Here is a 10000-nt window from a genome sequence, read left to right as displayed (position 1 = left end):
AAAGGTGCAGAGATTCTGTAGACTTTTTCCACTCAACTCCCCCCCCCCCCCCCCCCCCCCCCCCCCACACTCAAAATGCGCCTGCGACCCATTTTTTGGTGGCGACCCACCAGTTGAGAACCCCGGCTCTAGAGGGAGACTTGGTTTAGCCACCGATGACATGTAAATGAGGAGCATTGACATGATTAACTGTACAAGAATACAGCAAAGGAATACAGGTCAAAAACTGGTGCAATAAATGTATGTCAGACTCATACCATATCAATAATATCATATTGTCTACCATATGAATGACACGCATACCTTTTCACGCATACCTTCCTGGTTTTCCATAGCATGCACACATACACACACACACAGACACACACATTCACGTGTGCATGCAGCCATGCACTCAGTTTGAGTCATTCTGAGGCTTTGATGCATACATTATTTGTGTCTTATTAATCTCCCTCAAGCCTCGGATACACAGAGACAGCTGCTGAACAGGGCCGTCACAAGATCATATAATGATCTACAGCATGACAAGGCCCCGGGCCTGATGGTCTGACCCCTGACCCCAGCATGTTATGCAGCTCTCCAGAGCCTGCTGACTCACTCTATGTTGTCCTTGAATCTGGGCCTCTGATTGGCGCAAACATCTCATTAATAAAATATTTAAAAGGGCAACACTGCAGATGAACCAAAGCTTCTGAGAATATACATATTAACAGAGATGGGGACAGATAGTGAGTGTTGAATGTTAAGTGACTTTTTAAAGTTGGAAAAGAACGTTCTGCCCTCGTTGAGTTGGGACGATGGATGTTACATTAGTTTGTAAATGTGTAAAAAAATATATATATATATGAAATATTTAAAATGTTTTAACCTTTATTTACCCAGGGTAGGTTCGCTGAGCACAGATGCTCTTTTTCAGCTACGCCCTGCTTCACATTCACACAGTTCCATTCACACCTGGGAGCTAAAAAAGAAGTAAAAGTCTGCTTTACGTTGTGGAATTCACAGCAAGAGACGACCACAGCAGCAGTGGGTTATTTAGAGTCATTAATTTTTTTTTTTTCATCAGCGCATAACAAGGTGTTGTTATGCCCTGATGAAGACTACATTAAAGGCTTATCTTTCTTCCTCTAATACTTTTCTGAGTGCCTGGGATCATTTTGGTAGATCTGATGTGGTCTGTCCACTGTGACTGGTCCAATGTAGCTGTGGTGTCCATTTTAAATAAAGGTTTTCAAGTCAAGTCAAGTCAAGAGTTTTATTTGTCACGGCATACAAGTACTGTATACAATGAAATGCGGGGGGTCTTGCCCGCAACGATTGTGCATAATACAATAATACAATAGTAAGAATCCAATAGGATGCGAACGACATTTGTGCAATAATACAAGTAATCAAATATATCGGTATATATGAGTTTTTACAAGAGCATGGTAAGACATGCTAGGTCCTGTGATAGTGCAATACACTGTTAGCTACGGATGAGGCACTGGGTCTTTATGTACACTGCTATACAATGCTATATTATACAATCTCAAGTTATACTATACTATTTTTTAAAGTGACCTTTCATTTTGTAAAGTGACCATAAGTGTGAGCGTGTGCAGCATGAGTGTGTGTGTGTTCATGTTAAAGTGGCTGCTAGTGTGTGAGCGTGTACAGTGTGTGTGTGTTGTGTGTGTGTGCTCATGTGTGCTTGTGTGTGGAGAGTTCAGTGTTTAAGACTCTGATGGCCTGGGGGAAGAAGCTGAGCCGAAGTCTCTCTGTCCTAGTTGCTGGTGTTCGCAGGCGTTTGCCTGACCGCAGCAGCTTGAACAGGCTGTTGTTGGGGTGGTGAGGGTCTTTCATTATCCTGCAGGCTCTGGATTTGCACCTCTTGTTATATAGGACCTGCAGGGGTGGTAGTGCAATACCCGTAGTATGCTCGGCTGAGCGTACCACTCTCTGTAGGGCCTTCTTGTCCTGTGCCTTGCTGTTTCCATACCAGGCAGTGATGTTTCCAGTCAGGATGTTTTTTATGTTGTATTCAAGAGCAAGGAATATTAACTTTGATGAGGTGAGGATATCTACTGTCAGTGGCTCTTGTATAGAGAGAGTCACTGAGTATAAATATCTTGGCCTGTGGCTCGACGAGAAATTAACATTTAAGTTCCATGTGGAAAATCTTGCCACTAAACTGCGACAGAAAATTGGTTTCCTGTACAGAAACAGATCCAATTTTCCTCTATTTAGTAGAAAAAGAATTGTGGAATCAGTCTTCTTATCAGTTTTGGACTATGGTGATGTAATTTATAGGCATGCTGCGGCATCAACTCTTAAACCTCTGGATTCTGCATATCACTCAGCTCTCAGATTTATAACTGGTGACAGATATGATACTCACCATTGTGTCCTGTATGATAGGGTGGGTTGGCCTTCTCTTGCAGAAAGGCGCAACAAACACTGGTATTTATTTATTTTTAAAGCCCTTATTGGTAAACAACCTGTTTATATCTCCTCACTGTTAGATTGGAATATTGGAACCTATTCAACTCGATCGAATGACTGGATGGTTCTTAGGGTTCCTCAGATTTGTTCTGAGTTAGGGAAGTCAGCCTTTTCCTTTGATGCCTCTAACTCATGGAATGTCCTTCAACTCACGCTAAAATTGGAGGTTCTCCCTTCCCTTGGAATGTTTAAATGTATGATTTCAGACCATTGTGTGACTACCTGTAACTGTTTTAGTTGATATTTTAAAATGATTTTTAAACGTTTTGAATTTTTTTACTCTGGTGTTTAAATTTCTGTGAATATTGTTTTTATTATGTACTGTACAATCGTCGTTTCTGTAAATGAGGGAAACCTCAGATGCTTACGATTTTAAATAAAGGTTGAAATGAAAAAAAAATGAAAAATGTATTCCCTGTATCTTTTAGAATTGATTTTAAAGTCCTTAACTCTTAACAATTTAGCACCCTCGTACATCTCCTGTCCTTTTATGTCCCCTCACGAGCCGAGCCCTAAGGTTCTCCACAGCTGGTCTTTTAATTGTTCCTGGGGTGCCCCAAAGGAAAATTGGGGCATCTGCTTTTAAATTCTATGCACCACAGCTGTGGAACACAATCCCAAAAAATATTAGAGAGGCTGGCTCAGTGGACATTTTTAAACGACAGTTGAAAACACACCTTTTTAATATTGCTTTTAATTAGCAACTCTTTTTATTATTTTTCTTTAATCATCAATTTTATCCATTTTCTTTACTTGTGATTTTAGACTGTGTGGTTTACTTTGTTCTTTTTTTAATCTGTTATATTATTCATTGTTTTATCTTTCTTTTATCATGTAATGTGAAGCACTTTGGGCTGCATCTTGTATGAAAAGTGCTATATAAATAAAGTTATTATTATTATTATTATTATTATTATTATTATTATTATTATTATTATTATTATTATTATTATTATTATTATTATTATTATTATTATTATTATTATTCATGCTGTCCTCTGCCCGTCTGCAGGTGCGGCCTGTGGGCTACGATGGCAACAACCCGACGTCGGTGGCCGAGTGGCTGGAGTCCCTGGAGCTGGGAGACTACACCAAGTCCTTCCTCATCAACGGATACACCTCCATGGAGCTGGTCAAGAAGATCTGGGAGATAGAGCTCATCAACGTGAGTCGTCTGATTCTGATCCCGTTACCGTCGCTAGTGTGATAGTAAAGGGTTAACCTTCTGTAGTGTGGCAGTGAAAGGGTTAAAAGCTCAATGGGTAGAGCAGGACTCCCTGTTTCCAATGCCGTTGTTTATAAGCCTAACCCCTTACCTTATTATCCCTAACCTTCACCTCACTGGACAGACCTCGAGACAAAGAAAAAGTATTATGTGTTATTATTATGTATTGGGGCGACAGTGGCTCGGGAGGTAGAGCAGTCGTCTGGCAATCCGGAGGTTTTCCGGTTCGATTCCCGCTCCTCCCGGGCAGCGTGTCGATGTGTCCTTGAGCAAGACACTTAACCCCTAATTGCTCCCGATGAGCAGGTTGGCACCTTGCATGGTCGCCTCCGCCGTCGGTGTGTGAATGTGTGAGTGAATGTGAGAGTGAACGGGTAAAATGTGAGGAACAAATTGTAAAGCGTTTTGGATAATGCTATATAAAAAAGCAGCCATTTACCGTGTGTCTTTAAAACCACAGCCCCCCTGGGGTGAAAATAGACTGTCCCGGGCACAGAGACGTACTGCCAGGGTTAGGGGTTCAATTCCCACTCGGCACTCATGTGAGGCGCTTTATGAAGGGGACGCAATGACACATGAAGAGTGGTTTTGAGAATGCTGTGAGGCTGATGCAGTAGCCAGGCACTATGCATTGTGTTGTACCGTTAGCTTAAAGCAGTTCTGAGGATAATGTCTACCCCTGTACGTTCCTCCTAGTTTCCCTTGTTCTACAGTATGTCCTGTCTTCATCCTGTGATGTCACTTCCTGCTTGCTATACACGTTGGCTGCTGGTGGTATGTGATTTTGGATGATAATGGTGACCTGAGTAGTGTTGAATTATTTCTTGCGCTTTCTTGCGGGAATCGAACCCAGGACCTTCTAGCTGTGAGGCGACAGTGTTGACCTCTACACCACCGTGCCGTATGAATGCAGTCTGAGTCAAGGCTGGTTTCTACTGTATGAATGTAAAGTATGAATGCAGACTGTGTAGATATCCCCAAACCAAAGACACTAGAGTAGAGACCCCTCTCTGTGTGTAGATATCCCCAAACCAAAGACACTAGAGTAGAGACCCCTCTCTGTGTGTAGATATCCCCAAACCAAAGACACTAGAGTAGAGACCCCTCTCTGTGTGTAGATATCCCCAAACCAAAGACACTAGAGTAGAGACCCCTCTCTGTGTGTAGATATCCCCAAACCAAAGACACTAGAGTAGAGACCCCTCTCTGTGTGTAGATATCCCCAAACCAAAGACACTAGAGTAGAGACCCCTCTCTGTGTGTAGATATCCCCAAACCAAAGACACTAGAGTAGAGACCCCTCTCTGTGTGTAGATATCCCCAAACCAAAGACACTAGAGTAGAGACCCCTCTCTGTGTGTGTAGATATCCCCAAACCAAAGACACTAGAGTAGAGACCCCTCTCTGTGTGTAGATATCCCCAAACCAAATAAATAATATAAGCACAAAACTGCTTAGCTAGCCCACTGTCCTTGTAATAAAGAGAGAGAGAGAGAGAGAGAGAGAGAGAGAGAGAGAGAGAGAGAGAGAGAGAGAGAGAGAGAGAGAGAGAGAGAGAGAGAGAGAGGGGGGGGGTTGGGAGGGAGGGAGGGAGGGAGGGAGGGAGGGAGGGAGGGAGTAATGAGTGATCAGCAGGAGGAAGTGGAGAGGGAGTTACATAACTGAGTGGGATGAGATGCTTCACAGCGTTGGGGATACCACCCACACTTTGTGTGTGTGTGTGTGTGTGTGTGTGTGTGTGTGTGTGTGTGTGTGTGTGTGTGTGTGTGTGTGTGTGTGTGTGTGTGTGTGTGTGTGTGTGTGTGTGTGTGTGTGTGTGTGTGTGTGTGTGTGTGTGTGTGTGTGTGTGTGTGTGTGTGTGTGTGTGTGTGTGTGTGTGTGTGTGTGTGTGTGTGTGTGTGTGTGTGTGCGCGCGCGCGTGCAGATACTGTACACTTGTGTTTTATACACTTCTGAGTGTGTGTTGTGTAGCGATATGCTTGTGTGTCCATTCACTTGTGTGTGTGTGTGTAGAGGGAATGCCCTCTATTATATTCAGCGTTACATCTGAATATTTACATCTGATTAACATAACATGTTGTATCAAAGGCTTGGTTACATCACACTGATTAACATAACATGTTGTATCAAAGGCTTGGTTACATCACACTGTCCTGCAGTAACTCTGACCTGAAACTGACCTGCAGATAAATGGGACAGACCAAAGCAACAATCATTTCATAATATGTATAATACTGTAAGAATACTGTGTCATATAAGAATGTTTTGAATTAATATATCATTATAATATTTGTTATTGTCATTCTTCTTCTTCTTCTTTTACTTTTACTTCTTCTTCTTTTACTTCTTCTTCTTCTTCTTCTTCTTCTTCTTCTTCTTCTTCTTCTTCTTCTTCTTCTTCTTCTTCTTCTTCTTCTTCTTCTTCTTCTTCTTCTTCTTCTTCTTCTTCTTCTTCTTCTTCTTCTTCTTCTTCTTCTTCTTCTTCTTCTTCTTCTTCTTCTTCTTAATAATAATTGTTCTCCCTTGCACTGAAGAACCATATAATTTAGTTGAACACAACACTTTACTTACCATTTTTAGATAACAAAGTACTCAACCTCTACAGTTTTTAACTATGAATGAACACAACACTCTAACTTACCATCTTTATATAACAAAGTATTCAACCTTTACGTTAGGTTATAACTATAACCAAGTTCTGTTAACACTAGTGAACGCTCAGCGTCTCATGCATAATCTCGCTTCAGCGTATGCACACTGAATACATTTCAAATGTACCTTTAAATGCCAGCATTCATCTGGCCACACCCCCATCCGCCTACCTACATAAGCCGGGATGGGCCACACACTCATCTCCTTCCCAACAAATTTCATCACAATGAAAAATCAAGGGCCTGCAGCAGCGTCTAGACGCTGAGCGTTCACTAGTGTTAACAGAACTTGGTTATAGTTATAACCTAACGTTCTGTGCCACACTAGCTCACGCTCAGCGTCTCATGCATAATAGGAGCTGAGCGGGAGCTAGAAGCTCGACAAATGTACCCTGCTGAGGCCCCCCACAACCATCAGACCAGGGAGGGCCGAGCCCCCCCGACCCACTCTAATGGAGGGCACCCCCCCTATTGGTGGCCTCACGGGAGGGCGACGGACCCGACCGTGCGAAGAGGCACTCAAGCAACTCAACGCACAGGGTGAGCAGACCGTGGCTTGACCCCACGACTACACACACGCACAACCCGCATGCCACCCGGGAACGAACGGAGGAACAACCTCGTTACTGCCCCCAGAATCACGGGGTCAAGGGCAAACCCAACCCCGTGGCAAGGCCGTAGCAGCGGAGCGCGAAGGAAGACCCAGACCCACCAAAAGGACTGGACTCCCTGGAATGGGGGCCCGGAGAAGTCCATGATGCCAGCATCAAGACCCCACCAGGTGGGCACGTAGTGCCCCGCTCCCCACATCGCCAGCGTATTCGGACAAAGGCCCCTCAGTTACTGCACCTGGTATTCCCAGGCGGAATCCCATCCAAGTACTAACCAGGCCAGAACCTGCTTAGCTTCCGAGATCGGACGAGATCGGGCGTGTTCAGGTTGGTATGGCCGTAAGCCGAGCGGGCCCTGTCCCCCCAATAGTACACCGCCTGGCACACTGACCCTGCAGAACAGGCAGTCAGCATGGCCGTAAGCACACAAAAAAGGTTAACCAACGGAAGCAGGCAGCGCACCGGGGAAAAACCAGGCAACAGGCTGTTAACCCTAGCCCGGAGACTGCGGACGAGACAGGCGCCAGAGGGGACAGCTGAACACAGCCGCCCCGGCGGAAGGAGCGTAAGCTGGCGGTGTTGCATGACCAAGCCTCCATTTAAAAACCCCCACCCAGAGGGGTCGAGGCAGAGAAGGCTGACACGATCGGCAGACGTCATGAACGTGCAGGGGCACCCTCAAACGGTGAACCCGGGAGTTGACACTGCTCCAACACACCAGGGAATCAACCACCTCGGTGTTACCCAATGCGGTGGTTGTTCCTATAACCCCTAAAGAAAAAACTCCAAAACACACCTGCGGGTATACACCGGCTATACCGCAGTACAAGTGATTCAGTTTTCAAAAAGGGTTAACCCAGGCCTACGGGTCGACGAAACATTACTTCGGACCGGGCCTGGCGGTACGGGAAGCACAGGGTCACCAGAGGAGGTCAAAAACCACCCCCACAGGCCCCTCCTCGCCATGCGTGAGAGAGGAGCGAAAAAGAATGGAGAACCAGCCCCTAAGCACACCGTACTTGGTATTCCCAGGCGGTCTCCCAACCAAGTACTAACCAGGACCAACCTGTGTAGCGGCCGAGATCCGACGAGATCGAGCGTGTACAGAATGGCATGGCTGTAAGCCATTACAACAGTGCTGAGTAAAAACGTACTCAACCAGGGTCTCCATAGCGCTTAACCCTGTGACACCCGGACCGACCTGGCATTTTTCCCCCTGAAAAAAGCCCAAGTCCCTCAGGGTACCAGAACAGCAGATCTGCATCCCCGGCGGACAACGGGTTCAACTGATCCGGACCAGCGCAACCAGAACCAGTCCCGTGCCCTAACCACGCCGACATGCCTACTCCAGGAGAAGGGCAGATATGCGTGTCGATCTTAACATGAAAAGAAGGCGCCACCCAGACGTTCGGGCGAACCGCGCCTGGTGGCCCACCCCAAGGGCGTGAGACCCCTCTACATATGTTCAGATCCATTCCGTCATCATCCCCCAGACATGAACGAGAATCCGTCGAAAAACCAACCCAGGTCGTGGGATTTGGTCGTCGGAAGAGGAAAAACCCCCATCTCAGTTGCTTTATAAAAACGCTGTTTCAACCACAAGCAACCAAGGCGTGCCAGTCAGTCGCCTGTTAACAGCGAGCTAGCACTATACGTGCGTCGGGACACACCCCCATCAATGAACAGGCTATTTAGACCTGTCATTGAATCCCCAAGGCGCCCAGGGGAACGACAAGAGGGGTGTGACACTTCCTAACTCCAACACTTTGTGAATAGAAAAGAAGGAAGCATCAACCGTATGTATCCCAGTCTACACAGCCAGGGGTAAACATTTTTCACATTTTTACATCCCACCACCCTCCCATAGGAAGGAGACGGGGATCCCCAGAGAGACTTCCCACGCGAGCTGTACAGATTGAAAAGAATATATTGCACCTTGAGCCATGTAAAAAATTGGTTTTAGGGCTCTCCGGGGAAGAGGCACTGAACCCATACACACTCAACAATCGAATTGAATCGAATACATATACAATAGAACAGGACACCTTCTAGAGGGTCCACTCACTTTGACAATCTGAGGAGGAAGGCTCTGTACTCTGATGGAGGCTCCCTCACATGGAAGAAGGAGTCCGAACTCACAGAAGGCCCGAATAGGCGCTTGGTGAGGAGGAGCCCTGACCACCCCCCTGAAACAGATCCATCACATGGACCTGAACAGCACACGGAAGTCCTACCAACAGAGACGCGCACGGTGACGTACTCTATGGTGGGGGAATTCCTGCTGTGCACACGCCCAATATACCAGGCCGTGGGACCAGGAAACTCCCCCCCCCCCCCCCCCCGTAACGTGCCGAACCGCCACGTGACGGGAACCTTGAAGGACAGGGGGTGTACCCCTGACCAACAGAAACAAGGGGAAGAGGAAAAGTTACCAGTTCACCCCTTTACGACCCCACACCCATGATACGATGTAATGACAAAAAGAGAATATGACACAGTCATAGTCAGCTCTATGAAGCGTCTGACAGCTCCACACAGCGCATGAGCTAACCTGCTATCTGATTTTTACTAAGGAAAAAACACAGAATAGAGAGGGCTCTAAGAGCCCCGGTCCAACATACACATGTGCTTCTGTGGCCAGTCCAACCCAGTTGTAGGTCACATGACACACACAACCCATCATCACCTACAAAAAATGGCAAAAACACTCAACAGAGGAACGCCGTTTTTCACAATGAGAGAATACATAATTCTCGATTAGTAACGGCCACAGGCCTTGCTAAGCACACACGACAGCGACCAAACCATCTTTTCTTTTAGGAAAATAAAGTTTCTCCAGCTGTTTTAGCACAACCTCAGCAATCAAGCTAAGGGTTACATCGCATCCCTACCACACAAAAGACACAAATAGTGCACAACATGTCTGATAGGAGGATGAAAAAGTCCCCAGGGAACCGGGGGGAAAACACAATCCTCTTATTTTACCCTCAATACGGCCAGTTAAAACAGGAAAACCTGTTAATATGTGA

At 46.0% G+C, this 10000-nt stretch overlaps 1 protein-coding gene across 1 annotated transcript in view; it reads left to right on the top strand.

Annotated features, from left to right (window-relative positions):
* anks1b (ankyrin repeat and sterile alpha motif domain containing 1B) overlaps positions 1-10000 on the top strand; it is a 541227-nt gene that overhangs the window by 407382 nt on the left and 123845 nt on the right. Inside the window, 1 exon segment of the mRNA XM_084331050.1 lies at positions 3497-3649. Within this exon segment, the coding sequence (XP_084187176.1) occupies positions 3497-3649 (153 nt within the window).

Source organism: Notolepis coatsorum (assembly GCF_963971535.1).
Source record: "Notolepis coatsorum genome assembly, chromosome: 15".
In the NCBI taxonomy this organism is placed as follows: domain Eukaryota; kingdom Metazoa; phylum Chordata; class Actinopteri; order Aulopiformes; family Paralepididae; genus Notolepis; species Notolepis coatsorum.
The sequence above is the reverse complement of the archived record's forward strand: the minus strand, read 5'-3'. Positions and strand labels throughout refer to the sequence as shown.